We start from the raw sequence: 26,028 nt of genomic DNA, 5'->3' as shown, positions 1-26,028 counted from the left end.
GAAAAAAAACCTGCAGGTGAATTTTGGAAGACAAATTTTTAATTCCAACATGTCATTAAAAATCTATTATAATTAGATACCACAGGAAATAAGGATATAATCAGTTAAATTAGATGTGGACAGAGGCCTGTGTTTCTGCAATGTCTTTAGAAATCAGTTTCAACAATGAGGTTCCATTATTGATTATTGATCAGGTGGAATGCAAAATAAAATTTGCTGACAGGAAGTACCTTCATCGGCTGAAAATAAAATGTTAAGTTAAGTTAAGTTAAGTTAAGTTAAGTTAAGTTAAGTTAAATTAAATTAAATTAAATTAAATTAAATTAAATTAAATTAAATTAAATTAATAAAAACAGTTTGGCTTGTGTAAGACTAGGAACTGCAAACCAAGACTGTGGGATTATAAATCGTGGTTTCAGTTTCAGAACTGTTACACCCCTATCATTTTTTTTTTTTAAATAGATTTTAGAAATGGCACAAGCATAATGTTTTAAATGATGATCCATACATTTACTAATAGTCTCTGTCAGAGCAGGTGTGATAAAAGCAGGTGGCTCTGTCAAAACTCTACCAATCTCATGTTCAGGGTCCATTAGTAACAGATATTGGGCCATTGCTAACTACCTAACAGGTCACTGATGAAACCAATCATGGGATGATTATTGTCATACCAGGTAATATGAGATACAATATGAGATTTCCATAATTTACCAAATAAAGCAAAAAAGAAGACAAAAAATTGGTCAATTCCAGGAATAAAAATGTTATGTCAAAGCATATCTTCAATGGCATGTATCAAAGACAACCAACCCAAAGATCATATCTTTTATTTCCACAAGCCCTATTTTCATAAAAGATGCTTAGTTGCTGGAAGTGGAGGCTACCGTCTTGGTTTTAGGCCATAAACCCCCCGAAAGCCCAATTCCAGCCATCATATAGGTGGCAGATCAGTAATGTACATACTGTACGTATCTAAATACCCTTCATTATGGATTGCAAAAATGAGCGCAGTGATGGGCATGTATTATGGACATAGGCCTAGCCTAATTATTTGTTTGTTCATAAGGTTTATGGAACAATCAAACCAGTTAATTTTCAGGAATTTAGAAATCCCACCTGGAAGGATATTTTTGGTCCAAAAAAGAAGTACCATCCAGGGGGAAAATGACATTAGGTCAGCCTACCTTCATTGTTTGTTAATTGTGTAGGGATACAAACTTGGTGGGGATTCAAACTTGGTGCCTTCTTGCTGTGAGGCCATTCACTCCACTATCACACCACCCAAATGAAATGATACTAGAACTAGCCTACTAATCATAATACTTTTTTTAAAAGACACAAAAATGTAAACTGTCCCTTTAAAACTTTCCAGTGATCCCAGGTATTTATACATTGGTGGGGGAAGGTGAAGACCTTTAGATTGAAATCTGGTGACATCCTCAGGGCCACAAGGCTAATTTCCCCTGATAGGAAAGTCAATAAAGACTCCTCTGACCTTGGGAAAGATCTTGCTCTCCCTGCAGCATCTCCAAAGTTTTGATCACAGGAGACCACTGCCATGGCTTCAGCAATTCCCTGAAAAGGGAGGATATGGCTGGCCTCTTCTCATTCCACCCAGAGATCGATTTGTTGAGGCCCGATTCTATTGACCTTCAAATGCAAATGATTACATTAATTGCCCTAATTAGGGACCTCTTGCTCCTAAATTGACCCCCCAATCTGCTCATTTACAATGAGCCCTTTTCGTGTCACTGAAGACTGAATGACATTGAAATAAAGTGATCTCTAGTGAAACAAGATTAAACATGTGAGCAGCAGCGACAACTTCCATCCATCCATCCATTATCTGAACAGGGTCGCTGGAGCCTATCCCAGCATACATTGGGCGAAAGGCAGGAATACACCCTGGACAGGTCGCCAGTCCATCGCAGGGCACACACACCATTCACTCACACACTCATACCTACTGGCAATTTAGACTCTCCAATCAGCCTAACATGCACGTCTTTGGACTGGGGTGGAAACCGGAGTACCCGGAGGAAACCCACGCAAACACGGGGAGAACATGCAAACTCCGCACAGAGAGGCCCCGGCCGACGGGGTTTCGAACCCAGGACCTCCTTGCTGTGAGGCGGCAGTGCTACCCACTGCACCATCCGTGCCGCCTCAGCAGCGGCAACTTAATATAAGCAAATTAAGCATTAAATTGTTCTGCAACCACAAAATGACAAGGCTCCGTAGCATCAGCAAAAGATGTATGTAGCACGTAGCTTTATAAAATATTATTACGTGTCCACGTGTCAGATTTTTCCACAATTGCTCTTGACATCAGTTGCAGGTTTACATCGATAGGCTACTGATTACACGAATGCATGCTATATGAAATCAAGTTAGGCCTGTAGCATAGTCGTTATGGTGCATGACCGGGACATGCCAAGGTCGGTGGTTCGATCCCCGGTGTAGCCGCAATAAGATCCGCACAGGCCCTTGAGCAAGGCCCTTAACCCTGCTTAGTCTAATCAACTGTAATTAAGGTAATATAATGATGGTGCAATTTTGGACATTTCACTATTAAAGGGAAAGCATTATGGGAGAGTTTTAGCAATCTAAAAACACAAAACAGAGACTTCAAATTCTATTGTATTCAGCATTTAGCTATGAATTTAAATCATGAAACACATGCCTTTAACCCAGAATTCAACATTATGTAGTTTGCTTATATTTAGCTTTCACCGCTCTATTTAATAGGTAGCAGTATACCGAAAGTATCGTTAATTTTTTCTCCAAATTTCACCAGATGAAGCTTTAATAGGAATCCAAGACTCAGGGCTAACTGTTCCCTTGAGTTAAAGGTACAATCGGTAATTCTGGACGACTAACGGTCAAGGGAGGAATTGCAGCAACAAACATCCCTCCCCCTTCTCTGTAAACGCGATTGGCTGTGGAAATTATAACTAAACCAAAGAGCTTTAATTATTGTACAGCGGTACAATGTTTTGGTACAGAGTGTTGGTGCGTCAACTGCATACAGTGGGAGCAATAATTATTTGATCCCTTGCTGATTTTGTAGGTTTGCCCACTTACAAAGAATGGAACTGTGTAGAATTGTAATCATAGGTACATTTTAACATTGAGAGACAGAATATCACAAAATAATCCACAATAACAACATCATATACATTTTATACATTTATTATCATATTTTTGCATGAAATGCCCTACCAATCAGCAATAATTCTGGCTCCCACAGACCAGTTAGTTTTCCATTAAGAAGCACTCCTAATCTCAACTCATTACCCAAAACAACTGCGTCAACTCGTTACATCGTTATGTAGCTGTATAAAAGACACCTGTCCACACAATCAATCAGATTCCAACGTTTCCACCATGGGCAAGACAAAGGAGCTGTCTAAGGACATCAGGGACAAAATTGTAGACCTGCACAAGGCTGGGATGGGCTACAAGAAAATAAGCAAGCAGCTTGGGGAGAAGTTAACAACTGTTGGAGCAATTATTAGAAAATGGAAGATTCACCGCCAATCTCCCTCGGTCTGGGGCTCCACGCAAGATCTCGCCTTGTGGGATATCAATGATCATGAGAAAGGTCAGGGATCAGCCCAGTACTACACAGGAGGAGCTTGTTAATGACCTGAAGGCAGTTGGGACCACAATCACGAAGAGAACCATCTGTGACACATTACCGTGAAGGATTAAAATCCTGCTGCGCGTGCAAGGTTCCTCTGCTGAAGAAGGCACATGTACAGGCCCGTCTGAAGTTTGCCAAAGAACACCTGGATGATCCAGAGGAGGCTTGGGAGAAGATGATATGGTCAGATGAGACCAAAATAGAGCTATTTGGCATCAACTCAACTCGCCGTGTTTGGAGGAAGAGAAATGTTGAGTACAACCCCAAGAACACCATCCCCACTGTGAAGCATGGAGGTGGAAACCTTATGCTTTGCGGGTGTTTCTCAGCTAAGGGGACAGGACGACTTCATCGTATCGAGGGGAGGATGAATGGGGCCATGTACCAGGAAATTTTGGGCGACAACCTCCTTCCCTCAGTGAGAGCACTGAAAATGGGTCGTGGATGGGTCTTCCAACATGACAATGACCCAAACCAACAAAGGAGTGGCTCATAAGAAGCATATTAAGGTCCTGGAGTGGCACTGGCAGAGGGTGAGTCAAAATATCAGTGGGCCTTTGTCAATGATAGGAAGGGATTTACAATTGTCTTGTAACAATGTTTTAACGCAAAAATCTTACCTATTGTACCTTTAAGCAGAGTTACTCAGTGCAGTTATCCAGCCAAGTAATCCTGCTTTGTGAAACAGAGCCTAGAGCTCAACATTAAGGATTTTTTAATCAGTCTTCTACTTGCCCCCTGTAGGCTGACATTCCGACTGGGCCAGCTGCCAAAATACATATAAACCCCTTTTTTCAGGAGATTATACAGGGTGCCAAATTCAACGTTTACTTTTACTTTTGTTTAAATTCTACACCTCTATTTCACATCCCCCTGATTTATGCATAAATTATAGCCTGCGATCTGATTTACCATACAGCACTTGTAACTTGACTTTGTTTTCATTGCAGATACAGTTCCTCACTCCAGTGCTTGTACATTGCTGTAAAATAAATCAATTCAGTCTCTGTTGATGTTCAGAATTGTACCTCCACAGTGACCATCAACAGAGTAAATATTGAGGTCATTCGTTCACAGACAATTGATTTCTAAAGTTTCTGTTGGTTTACTCAAAGCTTTGTTATGAAGAAGAGCATCAAGCACATTCTAGTTTCCTTATAGAAGACAAAGTTAACTGATGAGACAAGGCGGAAGGAGGCTGTGCATACTACTGTATGGCAAATGTATAATGGATAATAATGGCATTATCTGCCATTGTTTAAAACCCTCGTATCAAAATTTGTTGGAACATTTTTTCTTCAGGAATCAGTATAATCGGGATATGTATAAGTGTATGTGTATAAGTGTTTCTGATAAAACCCTTAATGGAGATTAATATATGTGTCCTTCTTTTACATGTACAGTAGGCTACTTGTCAGTAAAATTATCAACATACTGTACAGTACCATATTCTCTTCTGAGGATCAAGGTTGGTTGGGTATCACCACAATTTCCTAAATCAGTTAAATGTTTTGCGCATTTGGATTTTAAATCATATTGTTTAGGAACGCGCCAACTTTTTACAAATTCTCACAAGCTATAATTTCATAGTACATTAAAATAGCATTTGTATTTATGCTACTTTGGAAACTTTCCGCCTCAGTATATTTTTCCCAAACGAATTATAATGAACTTCATATCGCTTTCCATGGTGGAGAATGGTAACCGTTGCTTGACAGTCCTTAGTATGATTTAATTGTTACAATTATTATACTGAAAACTCTGTGACAGTCTTCTCAAGATTTATGAGGTTAAAGGAGTTAAAATGATAGATTGCAGAAACAATTTCAAATGTATTTCTGTAAGCACAACAATAGTGATTAGGTGTAAATTAAAGATACAAATTACCACTGAAACAGTGTAGGCAGTGTATTTTTCACCACTGAATTATTGTTGGAGGGAATAGCTTACCAATATTGGATGTGGAAGCGCAGTTGTCCAGAGAATTCAAGATTTGATCGGATGAAGCATGAATGTGATGCCCTAGATGGTAAGAAAAATGACAATATTTGTCAATATTATTGTATTCTACTGCTTTGCAAGCATGGGTCGTTTAAAAGGTGAATGATTTTAAGATTTTGGAAGCCAAAAGATAAATAATAATCATCCCGGTGAGGTTCAATAGATAGCATTTTCTGGATAGCTATTGCCATTCAAAACAAGTGGCATCTCAGGGTTAATTGAACGAGAATGAGCTTGTCTTCCTCCCATAAGTGCACTAGGATTAATTGCCAGCAGAGAGCGCTCTGACCCTACAATGGTAGGTGACACAAGCTCCATTGATGATACAGTATACTGAATCATGTGGTGGCTCCTCTCCAAAAAGGGGTCACTGGAACTAAAGTGTCTGGCTGAAGAAAGGGACCAGTGTGTTCCTCAAGCCTCACCCCTGGGCCAAACAAATCTGAGCATCTCAGCCTCCCAAAAACCCAGGCAAGCAGCTGGCAGCCAAGACCATGAGAGCTGGTAGTGTGGTAGCATCCGTAGCATACACAAGCCTTTAAAATCAAAAGCAGCTGAAGAAAGGCCAATTATGGTGCTTGACTTTCCAATCAGAATGACAGCGATATCCCTTAGCATACTGATCACATATACATCGGCCTGCCAGGATGACATGCTTAAGAATGGAAAATGTGAATAATAAATTATGATTAATAACGGCTAGAGCAGGACCCTAAAGGATAATTTTCCAAGTGATGTGGAATGATTTATCTCTGTTCTAATTAGTCTGCCCCTGTTATGTGTTGTCCCCCTGTGTTTCTCATATTTTCCCAGACAGCCCTAAGAACGTGCATGAAATGTGCATACCAGTATATACATGTAATGTGCATATGCACTCACCGAGCACTTTATTAGGAATATTTTTACTTTATTACACCTACTTATTCATGCGATTATCTAATCAGCCAATTGTGTGGCACCAGTACAATGTGTACAATCATGTAGATACGGGTCAGGAGCTTCAGTTAATGTTTGCATCAAATTTGATCTAAGTGACTTTGACCATGGAATGATTGTTGGTGGCAGACAGGGTGGTTTGAGTATCTCAGATATAGCTGATCTCCTGGGATTTTTACGCACACTAGTCTCCAAAGTTTGCAAAGAATGGTGCAAAAAATCCAGTGAGCATCAGTTCTGCTGCCAGAAACACCTTGTCAATGGAAGAGGTCAGAGGAGAATGGCCAGACTGGTCAAAACTGACAGAAAAGTGACAATAACAAAAATAACCACACATTACAACAGTGGTATGCAGAAGAGCATCTCTGAACACACAACACATCATAAGTGGATAGGCTACAGCAGTAGAGATCTAAGTCTAATAAATACCTAATAAAGTGCTCACTGAGTGTCCCACATCTATACAATCCAGTTGTCAAACTATACGGATATCGCCTGTCTCTAAAAATGCTCCTATTTGCCACTTAGGCCACAGAGACTTAAATATGGCCCTTGTTTCTAAATCTGGCCTTGGTTTTCTTTTCTCCCAGGTGGTTATCAAAACAATTAGTGCTACTGATTTGCCAGACTCGTCACACCTAACTCCCAGGTATACTGAGCAGTTTTTGACCAGCAGTTTTTGACCGCCAAGGACTGTGATTGGAGTAATAGGGACTTAGGCTATTAAGAAAACACTTTTTGGCACACAGCTTAATGCCATGAGTGCACACTGTTGTCTAATAATAGCTGGCCTACTCAAGTGTGACTGTAAGAATCTGTAGGATTTTGTAGCAAGGAGAAGGAGGGCATGTCCTTTAAACAAGAAGAGCGTTTCATTGCACATTACAACACCACATCTACTTCAGACCGCTCCCCGTAAACCTCACAAACATGTAACTCTAGTCAGAGGCCTAACCCAGGTGTCCCCAGTGACACATCCCATTAACGCAGACCGACAGGGACAAAGGGCGCGACTGTTATTCGACCAATGCAAAGAGGCACGCACAGTGCACATAATCCATCGCCCTTCCAGACAGGCCGCTGGGTAGCTGAGCCCCAGGAGAGAGCAGCGTGTAGCTTTTTCCTGGAGCAGTGCAGGGTCAGCAGCTGCCGATGCCGCTGGAGTTGGCGAGCGGCAAAGGGTTACGGTCGTAATTCTCTCCGGGCAGGTGGAGTTCAGCGGAGACGGAGGCCCTCCTGGGTGAACTCTGGAGAGGGGACCGAAGCGCGGCTGGCCCTCGGGAGCTCCGCGGTGAGCGGCTCTCTCTCTCCCTCCCCTCCTCAGCGGCCGGATGTGCAGCTACGGGCACATTCCTGACCATAACTTGGACCACATTTCTATTTTAGCAGCAGCCACGGCGGCCAGCGGAGGGCTTCCCCACGTCCCCCCTGGTGGACATGTGAATGAACGGGGTCGGGTTTCCGGATCGCTTCACTCCAGGCAGACGGGGGAGATTAACAGGGATCGCCGCGGGAAGGTGGAAGCCGCTTCGCTGAGCCTTGTTACAGCAAGGAAGGTACAACAGAGCGCAGCGGACAGGAAGCCCAGGTCCAGAAACAATGAGCAGAGCTAGTTTCTTTGAGGTAAGACCACCGCTTTAAGGTGAGGGACAGGTCACCGGTGATGCAGAGTAGTGATTTTGATCCGGCCTTTCAAGTTGCATTTCTTTAACATTTGGATTACTGCTTCAGATAACCACAATGACCAGAACTTTGAAAAGTTTTGCTTCTGTTGTTTGTTTTTTTTTGTACTGATTTGTGTCTGATGCTGTATTTATGCTGATAATAAAAGGGAAGCCTAGTATTTGTGTTTATAACTATAATAAAGTCTCCCTGCTGTGGTCATGGGAATGCATGTTACTGGGGTATTTTATGCAATGCCTCGAAGAAACAAAATTGTTACAACTAAGATGTCTGACAGTAAAGAAACTTTGGATGTGTGGGATATTCTACACAGACTGGGCTGAGTATTTCTTATTAATTGTTCAATCATATCTCGCATTCCACATTTTTTTCAGGGAACAGGAGCCTTCTTTATTAAACACAAATGAATCATGCTTTTGATTGTAGCAGTCAATATCTTCAAAAAATATTTGTGGAACAACATAAACATAAAAAAACATAATTGAAAAGTTCAGGGCATTTTGGAAAATCATGTTGGACCACTGAGAGCTGTTATAATTCCCTATATGACTCATTTCAGACTGCCTTCCTATTCCTCTCACGCCCTGCTAAAATAAAATGTCAGAGTTACTGCTACTGTCCTTTTGGGAGTTTATTCCCATGTTTGTTGGTTTTGCAGTTGTTGTTCTTGTTGATATTTCTGTTGAAGTTCATGTGGCTGTGCCCCTTTCATTGCAGCATTCATACTGTAAATAAGCCAATGTATAATTCACTGTTAGAGCAACAGGTCTGTCATGTAAAGTTGATTTATGCCAGGCTCTGGCATTTGCACCATGTACTGAACATCACGTTAAAGCTCCGTCCCTCATTAGCATGTTCTCCGATATCTGAGTATCCAAAATTAGGTTAGATGCTTTCGTAAACTAGCATAATTCTTTTGGTCCTGGCTCTGGCCTAGATTATTAAGTATAAGGATTTTCTTTTTTTTTAATCACAGCCCTGTCGTTGCTGTGATACATCCCTCTCATCTTGTGTATTGCTGTGTGGCGATAAGGCGCATCTCTCATTTTTATATGTGCATTTACAATGGCGGAGGGGGACATTAGAGCTGATTTAGAGAGCGCTGTCGATACGGTACACTCCAGGAAATCAGCTGAGTGCTTTTATTGATGACTCCACTGATTGAAAGGGGCCGGTTTGTGTCACCAGTCCGTTCGTCGGCGGACATTACATACGGGGAGCGAGACGTTTCCAAGCCGGGCGTGTGCGTGAGACGAACTGCTCGTTATCTGATGATTTATTTGGAGTCTTTTCGGTTTGCTTATGGCATCTTTACGCGTGTGTGCCCGTTAGCAGAGATATCATCTTGCGTAGCAATTACAAGCTCACTTTAAAAATGCCAGCAAGGCCCTGGAGTTCTTATTCAGTGGCGACGAGACAACTTCATTGTCCCATTGAAATGGAGAATACAGTCATATACAATCACTCACTATTCACGCGGCTATAACATTAAAGAAGATCTTAAAATCTGTCAAATGTGTTCGTTGATTTTTCTTCAGGGTTACTAATTCATATCAATGATTATGCCCCCTGTAAAGATATTGCTTCTCACACACACACTGTAGGCCCTCCAAGGAAATGTAATAAAAAACATATATTGTATATTGCTGTGCAGTTTTTTATGTCCAATGATGGTGCTGGAATTTTTATCTGACTGGACGTTCATGTTCATGGATGTTCAAGCTCAAATGTGTCTGTGGTATTATAAACTATAGAATAATTCCCTCCCTCTCTCTTAATAACTCTTTTTGTACTGCTTCATGAGGATTATATACGGTAGCTCTTTGGCTGCTCGTTTTAGAATATCTGTTTTTCAATACAGTGGGTGAAGTGACAGCAAAATGAGACTAGCTACTGCATCTTACTGCTCAGACAATGGTGTCAATAACAAGCAGGGAATCTTGCAGGCTGCAAAAGTGCTGCATTTATCATTGTTCAGAGAAAGCAGAATGAACCACAGAGACAATACCTTTACATTTTAATTAATTGTTTAAGGGGTGCTGCATGTAAATTATAAGAACTGGTTCACATTGGGTGTGAACATCTAAGCCGAATGAAATGATTTACATGTTGCTGTTGGTTTGCTTTACTTCGCCTAATCCTTGGAATGGATTACATTTCCACAGGATTAATACATAATTTCCACGATGATAGTAATTATGTTTTGAGGGCCTCCATCAAGATTGACACATGACTTGATGCCTTTCTGTTGAGCTGAATGCTGATGTGAAGCACTGAAATCCTCTGTGCTAAAACTCAATACTTTCACGTGACATTGTAAGCCAGACGCATTGTGTAAAATGACATGCTTTTCTATCATGGCCATTTTTAATTGTCTCAGTTCTCAGAGCCAGAAACCACATATTTAATACCAATGTGTGGCACAATGGTTCGGTTTGCGGGAACGAATACAATGTTAAACAAGTTCGCATTGTTGAGGGTACAGTATGTTTTGTTTGTTTTTTTCTGAAGTTCACTTGAGACGTGTTACTAGGATTAATGAAAACAACTTGCCTCCTCAAGTTCATTAACATAACATTTTAAGGCAACACGGACACTAATTGTGAAAGCTGAGGCAAGAAGTCTTTTTTGACAGTGTAATGGGTTCCGTTTTGATGACACTCCATGAGCATATTGTAGGCCGCAGGGCAAATGTCATGGAGCGGTTGGTGAAAGCAAAAAGGAACAATAATGTCCAGTTGAGTCAGTGTGTATTCAGTCACATTGTTATTTTGTTTAACATTAGAGTTGGAATAAACATCATTGTGCATGTGTTTTTTTTATTGTTTTTGTTTTTGGAAAAGGGGGGGTTGCAGTGCATTCAGCAAATCTTTAGATATCCATTAAAAGGCCTATCCAGTATAAGGGCAATTTAAAGTGTGGCAGCTCTGCTGAGCTGTACAGGTTAAAGTGCTTTCAGAGGAAATTGCAGTTTGCAGGCCCTGTGTATATGCTGTAGATCAAAGCTGACAGTGTCTAATTAAGAATAAAAAGATCTGCCACACAATCAGTATTTTAGTGTGCATTTCTGGAAAGCAACGTTGTTTTTAGTTCCCTTGAAGACAACATTTTATGAATCCTTTGCTCATCAGAATTATGTCTGTTATCTTTATCTAATCATCATTCAATAACAAATGATAATTGGCAGCATTCTCATCCACGCACCTCAGAGTCAATTTGGTATGGCTAAAGCAAAATGTGTGCTTGGTTTGATAAAGTACGTTCCCTCGTCAACACATTCTGACTGTGGAGAATCTGGCCTGATTGATTTTTATTTATAGACCATGCCAAACAAGCATTTGTGTTTGCATTATTATGAATTAGTGAAACTTAGTCCTGTTTTATAATAGTTTCTTTCATGAACATTGAACGTGTCTTCTCCACACATTTGCATTGTGCTATGTATGTTTGTATGTATGTATGTATGTATGTGGGACTGATCAAACTTGATGAGGTCTAACTGCAAGAAGGTGGGATCAGACAATCACCTAGGTGTGCAGGTTACCACCTCTTTTAAGAATGAAATGGTGTCGTCACACCCTCATTGGCTCTGCTGAAAACCCAAATCCACGAAGACAAAATTACAAAAGAAGCTGAAAACAGTACTGTACATGAATTTAATAGTTTAAAGCCTCACCTTCCTGTCAATACATGGAAATATTACAGGCATTCTACAGTATAATGTGTATTTATGAAGCATGAAGTACATTTGTGTTATTTAAATAATATATCATGTGTTGGTAATGATATAATGTGTGGTACTCGAATATACACATCTGACATAGCTCGTAAAACTATCACATGTAGTCTAACAACTGATATCTTACCCTCTTAGACACATACTTATTTTTATGACTTTAAAACAAATCGATCATATTAGAATATGAGAGAATATGATTTGCAAATAAAAACATTTATTTGTGACGGATTTCGTTCTACACAGTGAATTGGATCAGCTAGTCGGAAAACTAGACAGAAATCACCACCAGTGTTATGGGTTGACGTATACATTTAAATAATGCTGTAAACATATGGCTGACCTTTAACCACTAGGGGGTTCTCTTCTGCAATATTTCCAATAAACCTGGGCCACATAAATGTATGCTTAGTATCAGAGTTGCAAAATATTATTATATTAGCTCAATATTATGCTCCAGTCACCTGGATTTGCTAATGAACACTATTCTTTAGGCAGGACTAATAGAACTAATGAAGGGGGGAGAAACACATGGCAGGAATTTTACTTTCTGACCCTGAGACTTTCTACCTCTCCTTTGTATACAGCTTGGTTGCAGCTGCACAGTGCATTGAAATGAATATGCAATGTATGTACTGTATAGCCCATCAAAGAACAGCTAATCCAATCTAATCTAATCCTGTAAATGCTGCATATCTTCACGAAGCAAATTCTTTTTGATTTTATCTCAACATTTTCAGTACCAGCAGAAAGGATGTTGATCTACTGCAAAGTCATAATCCCTGTAGAGTTCTGTAATGTTGAATGTCAAACAGAGAAATAATAGGATTTAACTGACAGCCATCAAGATACAGAGGAAGACAGTCTAACCCAGGGGTTCCCAAACCGTGGGTCAGGACCCCATGTTGGGTCGTTCGATTTCAGGATGGGGTCGCCTGAAAATTCTGAAAAAGATAAAAATTTAATTTTTGTCTCTTTAAAATATGTGAATGTAGGCTACTACATGTTTAACATTACAACAACCCAACTATAATACCTAAATAATTAAAGCAATGAGGCAGGATAGGTTGTGGTGTATTTCCAGTATAGTTATGGCTAAAGGGTGTTGTTAGGCACAAGATGTATGTGGGTGGGTTGTTGTGAACATTCAGTCACATCAGAAAAATGTTTGCAAACCCCAGGTCTAACCACAATGCTGTTGAAGCAGTACACTCCCTGTAATTGTAATTACAATAAGGAACATACAACAGACTCATTGCCTTTGTTTATTTGAGAAGTGAAAGTTAATACTGTATGGCAAAATTTTAACAACATGAAATCTGAGCAGCAGTCTTTCAGGTAATTGCATTTTTTTTTTTTTTGCTCACAAAATTATCATAACCATGGTGCAGACCAAACTTAATTTGCTACCCACAATGAGTGCTGCATTATGATTCAGCAAGTCAGACTCATTCTAATGCATCCCAATCAATTTAATTTTTAGAAATCCATTTTCACATTTCAAGTGTAGAATTTTCCTTTTCCCCATTTATCATCTTGATAAATTTAGAGTGCCTCCTTAGTTACAGCGAGCACATCCAGACAGCTGTTCTACTGGCCCACAAGGCAACTTGGACTTGATTTCACAGCTGCGCTACCCACAGTATGAAATAAACACCTTCTGATGTCTTCATTCTGTACCACTGTTATTGGAGGCAGACCAAACCATTCAAACCATTTCTTAAAATATATCCTGTGGTGTTTGAGAAGCCACATGGTGTGGGAGCCTTGAGGTGAGGTATGTAGAGTAGCCGACACTCAACCCATATAAATCAAATCCCTCCTAGAGGCTGGTGCTTCGATTGACCTCCAAGACTTTCTGTACTGTGACCCTCTCTCTATCTGTGCTTTACTCCTGTCTCAGCAAATTGAAAAGGTACAGAAGGGGTTAGTACAGGCTGTGGAAATCGAGCTGGTCAAGCTGGTCGTAAGCTGGTATAGCTGGGTATGAGCTGGTCAACCAGCTATCAGTCATTTCGAAGCATAGCTGGAGCTGGTCAAACCATGTCAAGCTGGGAGCTGGTCTGAACTGGTCAACCAGCTAAACCATGTCGGCATGATCCATTGGGCTACCTTATGTTATCAGGATCAAAGTGAAATCAGTGGATTATCTAGCCCTCCCTCGGGTGTGTGTTCACACATCCATTTAACTGTTGCATTAATGAGCTCATATTACTGAAGCTGATATGTCTGTGATGTCATCATCCATGCCAGCCTCCATACTGACCTAGCAGTCCCCATGGTGCTCTAGAGTGAAGTAATTTCATACTTCACTCTAGAGCCATAAATGCTCCTTTGCGCCTCCACCCCCACCACCACACCTTGCTGAAGCTGTAGACATCACAGAGAGCCAGATGTGGAGATGGCATAACAGAGGTGGGGGAGGGAGCAGGCATTCAAATATTGAATTATTCTTTCTTTCAGGTGGAGATACTGGACCCCAAATCTAAGAGGCAGCTCTGCTTCCTGGACAAGGTGAGAAGTTGCTTAACAGTCTGCCATTCACAGAAAGTACAAGACCTCATCTGCCATAGAACAACTGTAGAGTTATGCATTTGTATGTTTTAGGTTTTACCAATGTCATTGGTCATTATATCTAGTGTAAACTGTATCCTGTGTCAGACAGAACACCGGAACTCTCAAATCTGCCATCTGTACAGTGCAAGCGATTGATTCATTTCTGCCCTGGCTTTGCTAAAACCTTCCTTGGTTTATGAAAATATATCTGTACAGTATATTGTACATATCCACACGACAGAGATTGGAAAATCATGTTTTCTGCTGTGGTTTCCAGGTGGAACCCCATGCAACAATCGGTGAAATCAAGTGTCTATTTCATAAATTCTGTGAGTGACCTTATTATTATTATTTTTAAATAGTGATATTGGCACTGTATTTCATGATCTTTCATGTCTGTAGAAAACCATTGAAAACATTCATCACAATTTGTGCACATTTGTTTGACAGTCACTAAAGAAGCAAAAATGCCAGAAAAATATGGAGTGGTCGGCTCTATGGATTTGACATTCATAACACCTCCTGTATGCTATAATATCACATTGGGCTGATGAACTAAGCTGTATTTAACGTTCTCCATAACATCTGAATTGAACTTCCAGCATTTATCAGATGGGCTTCTTGAATAACTAAATGTCTCAAATAATTCCCACCAAGTGTTGCCCAATGTTATTGAAGAGTTAGCACTGAAGGTCACTCCATTATGCTCCTTTTCTGCCCAGATCTGGAACATGGACTGAAGTAAAAAGTTGTTCCAGGCTTTACTTTGTGAAATTATCTGGATAACTCTGGCTAATCCTACTTTGCAGAATAGGCCCTGGGTGTTTTTGCTGAGCCTGTGAGGATTAGTCGATACCGTGCTGGTCTGGGTTGTAACACATTGGTTGATCTGGGTGTATTGAAATTGTTTCAGACCCCCCCTGGTACCCAGCCAGACAGTCTCTCTGGATTGACCCAAGTAAGTAACTCCATTTGCATGCGGAATTCATACAAACTCTTTCAAGTCGTTGCATTTGAGTTCATCTTAAGTTTGAAGTTGGAGAGCCTCTAGCTCACTGCTTCAACAGCTGTAGAGACCTTAATTAATCACACCAAAATGTTAGAAACTAAAGGGAAAATAAACATTTTAACATTCTCTCAATGTATTCTCATTTTCTCTATTTGAAACAGCAATGGTAATTGTAAAAAAAACCTTGGTTTAACATGTACTGCAGAATATCTATTAGCCTTTTTTTCTCTGTGCATATAGGCTAATTTGATGGTAATCATGAGGGCTAATTTTCAACCACAAGCTCAGGCTAAAATTAGTATTCAATTATGCTGCCACATTATCCATGATCCAAGTCAGTAGAGGTCACCTTCATCTCCTCGAAAGAGTTCAAATTCCATTAATATCATCCAGTAGAGAACTTTTATTCCTCAGAAGATCACTTTATAGGTTTTGTCAGTTATAAATGAGATGTCTCCCCAGTTTCAGCGGAAACACTGTGAGAGAGCGAGAGAGAGAGAGCGAGAGAGATATCCTTGCCTTGACACAGCATAGCCTGATATAAATTTAATTTGTCACTCCGATGTATGTTTATAAATATATTTGTCTTTCAGAGGGAAAACCACTGAAAGATGATGAAATATTACAAAATCTACCTGTTGGGACCACTGCAACAATGTACTTCAAAGATCTGGGTCCACAGTTAGGGTGGACAATGGTAAGAGAATGATATGACATTTCTAATTAAATATTAGGACAGGTTCCAAAGGGATAAATCTCTTTACATTCACTAAAGTTTCTTACTTCATGAAGATCAATCCATCCAAACCCTGGCAACTTACAAATGTGAATAGGAAGTAAAAGTAAAAAAGCAATAGTGTCTTAAGCAGTACCACTAAGGATGAACTCCAAAAGTGCGAACAGTGTTCATACCACTTAGTGTCTGTGCTGTCTTAAAATGAAAAGTTTTTTACATTAACTTAAACTTTGAGGCAGCATGGACACTAACACTTGGACACTTTTACAATACGTTTTTTACAGTGTTCTGTACCAGCTCATACCGTATGCTCTCAAGTTCATTGCTGAATATAACCCTTCTCGTGTTACTCAGCATGTAAGCATTTAATTGAGTCAAAGTTAAGGACAAACATTGATTTTCTTGTGGTGGGATCTGAGGATTGTAAATAACAAAGATCTAGCCATTTTATCATGCTAATCACTCTCCTCATTGTGGGTGACAGGTGTTTTTGGCAGAGTATGTTGGCCCTCTCTTTATTTACCTGCTGTTCTACTTCCGTGTCCCGTACATCTATCGACACAAGTATGCCTTCACATCCAGCCCGTATCCGGTGGTCAAGTAAGTCGTGTACAGTATGAGACATTCCTCTGCGAGCAGCAGTCTCCATTCTGCTCAAATTAATGGTCCTCTCCGTTCCCTCCACTGCAGTATGGCCTGTGTGTGCCATTCATTCCACTACGGCAAGAGGCTCATTGAAACCATATTTGTGCACCGGTTTTCCCACGGCACCATGCCACTGCGAACTATCGCACGGGTAAGTGCAGCTGAAAAGCATGGTCTTTAGTGGAGCCTGTTGAGCCTCTTGAAAAAGTCTAATCTCTCACACCTGTTAATCATAAAAATATACTGTACACAGTCATTTTCAGAATGGTTGGTTATTAAATAAATAAATTAAAAATCTTTTTGCCTTATTTATGCTCCAGTGATCATCTCAAAAGTGATACATGTCCACTGGTACCCTTTCAGCAGCTGTATATACATTTTTAAAAAATCTTACTATTCACATAACATTGCAGCAACATTACTCTGTAAGTTTCTCTACATAGGCCTCAGTCTAGATTCTCAAACAATTTGGAAATCTGCTTTGTTCAAGTGAGGAAAAGCTTCAATTGTCGTCCCCTCATGCCAAGCCATAGAGCCCATGACCATGGTGTCACTGTGAGATTCCTGTGTGGAGCAGTGAAAGATTTAGCACCACACACTTTTTGACCCCTGCCCATGATACACAAACTAGAAAACAGCCCTCTCTTTCAACTTTGGTGGAATGTATATTCAATACAAACAAGACTCACTTGCAGAGCAAGAACAGCAGTTTCCAGAGAAAGTGCAGACTGCGAATGCCCTAGTATGTTGATGATAATAAAGATAAGGTCGAATGGACGCTGATTAAAAGCGTTTTCTTTTCTGTCCTTCAGAACTGTATGTATTACTGGGGATTTGCTGCATGGCTGGCATATTACATTAATCATCCTCTTTACACGCCACCAAGTGAGTATCGCAGTAGTTAGATTCTTCATTGCTCACATTACATTCATTACTAATTGTAACTTTTTCTCTACAGCCTATGGGGACATGCAAGTAAACTATGCACTGGCCACGTTTCTGGTGCGTATTGTTATTATCATATCATGATATCAAGTAGAGCTGTGAATGACTAAAACTCACTGCCAACTGCCACTCGATTGGGTTCAATGTACTGTAATAGCTATCAGGATCTTCTGTGCTTTTTGATTCCAGGTCTGCGAAGTGGGTAACTTCTCAATTCATCTGGCCCTCAATAACCTTAAATCTGAGGGTAAGTGTATAATGCTGATTCTCAGAATTTAGTCTTCGGGCCAGTTTCAGACATAGATTAAGATGAATCTGAGGCTAATTTCAATCTTGAATGGAGATTATGATACAAAATTCAATCCGGTCCTTGATGTCTCAAGAATTATGTTCAGAGCCTTACATGCATAACACGCATACAATTATGGGCATGCATATTTATGAAATAAATACGAAATTCTCTTTACATCATAGTTCTGGGGAGTGAAACGATGCTTGTAATAAGCCTACACGATTTATTTGCCAAGGAATGTAGAATTACATTATTTTCTGCAGTTTGCTCAATTTTCCAAAATCAAAAAAAAAAGTTGTATGTTCCTTCTTTGCATATATTCAGTAGAACTGCAATTTGTATAGCCAGTTTACTTGAACTTCAGAGTACAGTGTGAGGAGATTTACAACAGAACATACTGTACTGTACGCTAAATTGGGGATTGGAACACAGTCCAGTTGGCTTCCACAATTAATACTCCCATGGTGAGGTCATCTGCTGTTTTTTCTACGTAAGCAGGGTCCAAGTCGAGAAAGATCCCATACCCAACCAAGAATCCATTCACATGGCTCTTCTTCTTTGTGTCCTGTCCGAATTATACTTATGAGGTAAGTGTGGATGGCATATAAACATACCTGTAAAAGATGAGGTTCCCAGTAGAGAACAATTTCAAGATTGATATTACCTTGCCATATTTAAGCACAGCCATATTGGAATAGGTTTAGGAATACCTAATGTAATTTTATTTGGACAGCAGACCCAATCAAACAGATATTTGATTAATTTCAATTACTTTTAAATACACTTTTGTTTATGTATATACAAATTCTACAAAATAATAGTTTTAATAATTTATCAAAATAAAATACAGTACTTTGTATTTTGACTATTTAAAAGTACATTTCTTGAAAAGCATTAGAAGTTATAAAGGCCACAGAACCCCATCAACTTTTTATGGATAATTTCCAGATAATTTTCAAATAAATATGTTTCCATCGTGGTTTTATGGGAGAGGCTTTGTTAAATAATAAAGTTCTGTAGTGCATTATTAACTCCTTTATGTCAAGTCTTAGACGATAAATTGTCTTCAAGCACAAATCTCTTTGTGCTGAATAAGGCACTATGTGCTCGAATGCAAGAAATACCGCAAGAGCGCATTTCCCATGACTATTCTAACACAAGAGAATATTTTTTTCTTGTGAATATTTTTCCATTTTGCATCTATTGTCCAAGTTAATAACTGAGACTTGGGTTTTAGGGAAGGGAGACTAATTATCAATGATGCTTGTCACAATTATAATGAATAGAATGTTGTTCAAAATGTATTAATGACAACTTAAGAACTTTATATAAGAATAAATAATGAACCAAAAAAAATATATATAAATAAATAGAAATAAAATATAGCATAAATTATAACCGAACCACAAAATGTCACAAAACGTTTGTATTCCCTTGCAAAACATTTGCTAATCTCACAAAACCTTTGCATTCAGCATATTGCATATTTTGTTTGAAATATAGAAATACACAGAAAATTCAAATTTCCAAATACTTAAATGACCCAGGTCTGGCTGACAGAACTGTTATTGCCTTTTTCATTTAAAGGCACATAAAGGCTGTACAGGGATAATGTTACAGTCTTGGCTCCGTAAGCCTCGAGAAATTGATTTGAGATGAACAAATCCATGTTATCATATCAGTGATCTCATCTATCATCGTGAGACCTTCCGAATTGTTAATAACGGGCCAATATCATAGCTAGGCAAGTGACAAGTGGATAAACAAGGGCTGATCACAGACTTGCCCCATGTCTCCGCTGCAGATAGGAGCCTGGCTGAGTTTCACGGTCATGACGCAGTGTGTTCCAGGTAAGGCCTCAGCATGGCGTTCCTCAGCCTTGTTTCAGTGCCCTTGCTCAGAGCTCCAGTGTCTGAGTGCGTCTCCCCTTTCCGCAGTGGCCCTGTTCACATTGGTGGGCTTCATCCAGATGACGATCTGGGCAAAAGGGAAGCACAGCACCTACAACAGAGAGTTTAAGGACTACCCCCACTTCAGGATGCCTATCATTCCCTTCTTTCTCTGAGGAGAGGCCAGGGATCGTGTGGCGGTCAGTCAGTTGGGCTGGGGGATAGCAGTGGAAGCTTTAGAAACCAGCTCGGTGCTTTGAGGGCTGAGAGCCGCAATGGCTTCTCTGTAGCATGGTGCAAGGCTTCTTCATCACTATTGCTATGCACTCCAAGTGCTAAAGTAGTTGTGTCTGGAGGGAAGCAGGTAGGAGTCCTGCAGATTGCACTCACCTTTAGTAACTGTAGGCAATGAGTGAATGTCCTACAGATACTTTAACAGGCTTACCTTATCCAATTAGATCTAAAGATCTACAGAAGTCCTTTAGGATATGGATTTGCAATAAGAACTTAAAAGGTGACAAATGATGTATTAAAGATGTTTCTGTTATTTAAGACTATTGCTAAGTTGTGATGGTTTTTGAGAAGAAAGATGATGCTTGTCAGAATTTTGTAAGGTTTGTCTTACAAAAAGCTTACTTAAATGTGCACATCTTTCCTGAATTTCAGATCGTAAGGAAAATATGCAACTGTCAAAAGTTATTTTAAAGCTAAAATATATGCAAACAACAAAAAGGAAAACTATCTCTTGAAGTGAAAGTAGGTTTTGGGTGTAATCAAGATACTCAAATGAGCTGAACGTCTACCATCAGACCTCTGTAAAGGGCTTTGTATGGTTACATTAGTGGACTGCACTGTGGGATTAACTTTTCCTTATAACAATAAAACAGTTGTGTTTTATATTTATATAAAGAGGTGGCTTCTGAATGTATTCACTTTGTAAATAAACAAATGTATGTTTAAAGCCTTTCAGAACCATTCAGACAAGTGTTTTAGGAAGTTTTGTGATTCTGTTGGGTATGAATATACAGGCAAAATATGAACAGGGTAATGATTGTAGCATCAACATCAAGCTGTCAGATAACAGCTGTATTTTTCATTCAGGTCTTAGAACAATAATATATAATATAGCAGAGAGCTGTACAATGGTGAAGGAATTCCTCTGAACAGGTATTGAACACAATAGTACAACTTTCTTTGAATTAGAGTACTGTAATATCAATAATAATTATTTAAGAGCTACGTCATTCTCAGGTGAAGCTTCAGTGAAGTTATATAGCCTTGCAACATAACATACTGTTACCAAATGATTTTTTTACCCAGAGTGTAAACTTTCCAATAAACCATTTGAATATGTGAAAACATGTATTTGAATCGTGTGCATTTTTCTTATGCCGTGTGATTGGCTGAGAAAGGGGTGTCATTGAGGTGAAATTTTATTGTGAATATCATCTCTTACAATTAGATGAAGGATTTGAATAAATGTGCTTAAGTACAGCAAATATTTCTGTTAATATTGAAATATTGATCCCACAAAAAAAACTATATTGCTTGAAAGTGAAGTTTATAACAAATCTCATTTTAAAATCTTACTTTAAAGCATTCAATTATATGTATCAGATTAAATATAAAAAAGCATTTTAAAAATGTAAATGAAAATAGTTACTGAACTGGATACCATAATTCAGTTCATAGTAGTCCAATGTAAAAAATAATAATATTTTTATGTATATAAGTTCTGGAATGTTTATTCAGACAGTTTTGAAAACAAAAATCTTTTTGAGATTGGTATTCAAATATTTTCAGTCGCTTACAAATGATCATATACAATTCTTCATTGAGGCTTGAAAATCATTGGATAGGCCACTCAATACATTACAAAAAGAAATCAGAAACACATTTCTATGCTAATGTAAAAGGATTATTACACACATTTCAGTTCATTGCAATGCAGCAAATCGATATTCATCCATATCCAGTTAATATTTAACAGGTCATATTTGTATTGCACGATATGAGTTTTTAATAAAAAAATTTCATTAAAAAAAAATACCTGTGCTGATAATGACTGAACTTCTATCAGTTCAGATTCAGCATTGAGCACCAGTTCATTCAAATATGTCTCCCCCAAAATTTTAGTAACCGTTGGTTTCTGGGGCTAGCTTCGTCTATGTTCTTTCATGAAATGCAAAAACCTTCACTGTGGAAATGACTGAGAAGTGACATCCACAAAGTTAGCGGGTCTTGGCCTTGGTCTTTGTCTTCCCCGGACACTTTTCCGGAGTGATCTTTATATCACGCCGTCCCCCTGCTGCCCTCGGGTGCAGCACGATGACGTCATCTTCTCCCGACTGTTGCTTAGCGAAGTTCACAAACACCTGGAAAACGGACAACAATTCACTCCTTAATTATGATCATTCCTGAATAATAATAGAACCTAATGCTTTGAGAGTGATGAATGACATGTCCGGTGTTTGTTACTTTGGAATGAGAGCTAGAGTATGACAACATGTCAACTTAAAATATACACAAGTACACAAGAAACGTCATATGTCCACATGCAATAAAATGCAGATGATGCACAAAACAAACGTTAGCTGCACCTTGTAGAGCATGCATGCGCACACATACACGTTAGCAAACACACACACACACACACCGTTCTTTGTTAATTTCATTAATTAAACACCGGAACCCTGAACACCAAAGTTTCAAGCCTTGATCTACATTAAAACTGGAAGGTAATGCAATCCTTTTTGACAGGACATTTTTTAATTAAGCAGAACATTACTAACGAGACATTACTCTAATGGCCACTTGAACATCTGTCAATAGAAAGAACCCATTTCTGAGAAACCGAAAATTAAAGAATTGATCCACTTTACTTTGCAGAGAGCATTCGGCATAGAATTTACATTGATCCAGAGGTTTTACCGAAAGTACGTCATCGATCTGATTGATCTGACGATCACTTAGCGGGATTACAGAGTGCGTTCCCGTACCTGGTCCAGGGTGGTCTGGGAGACAGAGTAGTCCTCGATGTTGAGCTTCTCTTTGTTGGCCAGCACCAGCTGGAAGATGCGGGCGAGTGAGGAGGAGGCGACCTCGTACTGTAGGGTGTTGTAGTGCTTCTCCCTCTGAACGCAGCCCGGAAAACTGCGCTCCAGAAACGACTCCACCGGGTTCAGGTCTGGGGCCACCCCTGGTCTAGCTGTCCTGATTTTCATGCTTACCACATAGCCGTCGCCAAACCTTAAACACAGCCAGATGTGAAGCCGTTGTTTCTCACAGGCCAAATTAACGTATCGAACCAAACATGAATTACTCATGCAGACAAACCAACTATACGTAATACACAAACAAATTTACTTACCATGAACAAACACCACCCAGTGTAAAAACACACCAACTACACACACTCAAATCTCATGGCACAAAACGATGCACACCCACTATGCTCATTAGACAAAATACCCATCACATCCAACTTCAACATAATCTCTTGTCACGCTCTAATACACAATGAACACACTTAGCAAGGCAATGATCCGAAACATACACCAGTGCTCTCTTTCTTCTTAATGATGTTACGGTTTGTTTCAGTAAGCCCATTGTTTGGCCCATGTCTCTGATTTTTTTTTTCTTCTAATTTCTCTGTCTCATAATCAGAAAAGGCTGAGAAGCCAGCTGTCCAATTACTTTTGGTCCCATAAAATGAAGGGACTATGTATAAAAAGGCATGACATTCGTACACAGATCACCCAATATGAATGTACGTAAACTCAAGATAAAGGCACTTTGAAATTAAGGGAACACTTAAGATCTTGATCTTGATGAACGATTTATTCAAGTTGAAAATCTTTACTGATGTACATTGTATAATTTGCTGAGAACAAAATGACGTAACAACGGTCAAAGGAAACCAAAATCATCAACCCATTGAGGGCTGGATTCAAAATCACACCGAAAATCAAAGTGAAAAATTGAAATCACGGGCTGATCCAAATCTGGGCATGCTCCTGATGAGTCAGCGGATGGTGTCCCAGGGGATCTCCTCCCAGACCTGGATCAGGGCATCAGTGAGCTCCTAGACAGTCTGTGGCGGTACTTGGTGGCATTGGATGGACCGATACATATCGTCAATTGGATTTAGGTCAGGGGAATGTGAGGGCCAGTCAATGGCATCAATGCTCATCCAGGAACTGCCTACACACTCTGGCCACTTGAGGCCAGGTATTGTCCTGCACCAGGAGGAACCCAGGGCCCACTGCACCAGCGTAAGGTCTGACAATCAGTCTGAGGATTTCATCCCGGTACCTAACAGCAGTCAGGGTTCCGTTGGCTATGACATGGAGGTCTGTGTGGCCCTCCAAGGATATGCCTCCCCAGACCACCACTGACCCACCACCAAACCATGCTGGATGATTTTACAGGCAGCATAATGCCTGTGCTCAGTATGAATCTGCTCTCATCTGTGAAGAGAACATGGCGACAATGGCGGACCTGCCAATTCTGGTGGTCTTTCGCGAATGCCAATCGAGTCTGTTTAGTCAGAAACATGCACAACAGTAGCCTGCTGGAGGTCATTTTGCTGGGCTCTGGCAGTGCTCCTCATGTTCCTTCTCGCACAAAGGAGCAGATACCGGTCCTGCTGCTGGGTTGATGCCCTTCTACGGCCTTGTCCAGCTCTCCTTGTGTAACGGCCAGTCTCCTGGTATCTCCTCCATGCTCTTGAGACTGTGCTGGGAGACACAGCAAACCTTCTTGCAACTGCACGTATGGATGTGCCATCCTGGAGGAGCTGGACTACCTGTGTGACCTGATTGGGCTGCAGGTACCGCCTCATGCTACCAGTAGTGACAAGGACACTAGCAGAACACAAAACTAGAGAAGAATCAGTCAGGAAGGATTGCTTTTGCATCTCCATTGCACCTGTTGTCACTTTCATTTGCACCAAAGCAGGTGAAATTGATTCACAATCACTTGTGCTTCCTAAACGGACATATTAATATCCCTGAAGTTTAACTGACTTGGTGTTACACTGTGATGATTAAGTGTTCCCTTAATTTTTTTTAGCAGTGTATATTGTTTCATTTCAAATCCAATGTGCTGGAATACAGAGTCAGAAGTACAGAAATTGTACCACCTTCCAAATACTTATGGACTGAATTGTAGTTCCATCTTTGCGGCTGATTCCATCTTTGCAGCTAATTTGAAGGATTCTATATTGAATGGGGACTAGGAGTATAGATTGGAGAACCCATTAGACTTACTTGTATTTCAGGTGTTGGATGGTCCCAAGACACTTAAAGGTTCCATTAACCATGATGGCCAGACGGGTACAGAGAGCTTCACACTCCTCCATGCTGTTGAGAGGGGGAGAGGGAAGGTCATCCCCATATCCACATTAAAAAAAAAACAATTTCAAGCATTTAGTAGATTCTTGTATCCAGAGTGATTCATTTTTTGAATAAATGAACTGAAATGAACTCATTTGTATGGCACAAGTGTACCATCAAGAATCAAAAACTTGAAATATGAGAGGAATTATTCATAGTACACACAGACATGTACTTTTGACATTGAAATGTCTCTTTCTGAGCTAATATGCGGCAATTTTCTCCAATTTATTTTTATGAATTGTGGCTATCTGAGTCCAAAATGCGGTCTGTGACCACCAGCAGTCATACCACTAGGGGGCCGGGGGTAAGTGTCCCTTTCCCCAGGTTACAAGGGCAGCGGCCAACCTCATAATAGTAATTCAACCTTGGGAGTAACAAGCTCAGTTCTCTAACCATAAAGCTCGACTATCACTCGGATGAATGCACACGCAAGTGCACGCAAACACACAGTCACTCACTCGCTCACTGAACGCTCTGGTGGGAGCCCGCTGGCTGCTAGCACACTCACGCTGTGTGTCTTCTCCCAGAGCCATTCATCATGTGCCACTTAAGAGG

General features: G+C 40.0%; 2 protein-coding genes across 5 annotated transcripts in view; one reads left to right on the top strand and one right to left on the bottom strand.

Annotated features, from left to right (window-relative positions):
- Nucleotides 1-7,497: 7,497 nt before the first annotated feature.
- Nucleotides 7,498-21,437, top strand: tecrl2a (trans-2,3-enoyl-CoA reductase-like 2a). 3 transcript variants are annotated; one of them, XM_061239927.1, is made up of 14 exons: nucleotides 7,498-7,874; nucleotides 7,973-8,206; nucleotides 14,466-14,516; nucleotides 14,836-14,887; nucleotides 15,472-15,516; nucleotides 16,161-16,264; nucleotides 16,788-16,903; nucleotides 16,994-17,099; nucleotides 17,761-17,833; nucleotides 17,907-17,950; nucleotides 18,083-18,140; nucleotides 18,681-18,772; nucleotides 19,990-20,035; nucleotides 20,123-21,437. In XM_061239927.1, the coding sequence occupies exons 2-14, from the start codon at nucleotides 8,183-8,185 to the stop codon at nucleotides 20,248-20,250; spliced, it is 939 nt and encodes a 312-aa protein (XP_061095911.1). In that variant the 5' UTR covers nucleotides 7,498-7,874; nucleotides 7,973-8,182; the 3' UTR covers nucleotides 20,251-21,437. The 3 variants fall into 3 exon arrangements, with proteins under 3 accessions (XP_061095911.1, XP_061095910.1, XP_061095913.1); XM_061239926.1 differs by having other exon boundaries at nucleotides 7,970-8,206; XM_061239929.1 differs by having other exon boundaries at nucleotides 7,500-7,874; nucleotides 7,970-8,206; nucleotides 18,684-18,772.
- Nucleotides 21,438-21,851: 414 nt separating this feature from the next.
- The window catches only part of LOC133126931 (retinal-specific phospholipid-transporting ATPase ABCA4-like), a 44,404-nt gene continuing 40,227 nt past the window's right edge, over nucleotides 21,852-26,028 (bottom strand). The window contains exons 48-50 of one of the 2 annotated variants that reach the window (XM_061239442.1): nucleotides 25,345-25,437; nucleotides 23,074-23,323; nucleotides 21,852-22,449 (exon numbers count right to left, since the gene is read on the bottom strand). In XM_061239442.1, coding sequence (XP_061095426.1) covers nucleotides 22,306-22,449; nucleotides 23,074-23,323; nucleotides 25,345-25,437 — 487 coding nt within the window. In that variant the 3' untranslated portion in view covers nucleotides 21,852-22,305. The remainder of the gene's footprint in view (nucleotides 22,450-23,073; nucleotides 23,324-25,344; nucleotides 25,438-26,028) is intronic. The other variant, XM_061239441.1, reaches the window with a different exon arrangement.

Source organism: Conger conger, chromosome 4 (genome assembly GCF_963514075.1).
Source record: "Conger conger chromosome 4, fConCon1.1, whole genome shotgun sequence".
Lineage (NCBI taxonomy): Eukaryota > Metazoa > Chordata > Actinopteri > Anguilliformes > Congridae > Conger > Conger conger.
The sequence above is the reverse complement of the archived record's forward strand: the minus strand, read 5'-3'. Positions and strand labels throughout refer to the sequence as shown.

Excerpts from the sequence above, each read along its gene's own strand:
- tecrl2a (XM_061239927.1), top strand. The coding sequence starts at position 8,183 with ATGAGCAGAGCTAGTTTCTTTGAG. Across the intron at positions 16,904-16,993 it reads AGCCCGTATCCGGTGGTCAA|TATGGCCTGTGTGTGCCATT; the intron begins GTAAGTCGTGTA and ends CCTCCACTGCAG. Across the intron at positions 17,834-17,906 it reads TCCTCTTTACACGCCACCAA|CCTATGGGGACATGCAAGTA; the intron begins GTGAGTATCGCA and ends TTTTCTCTACAG.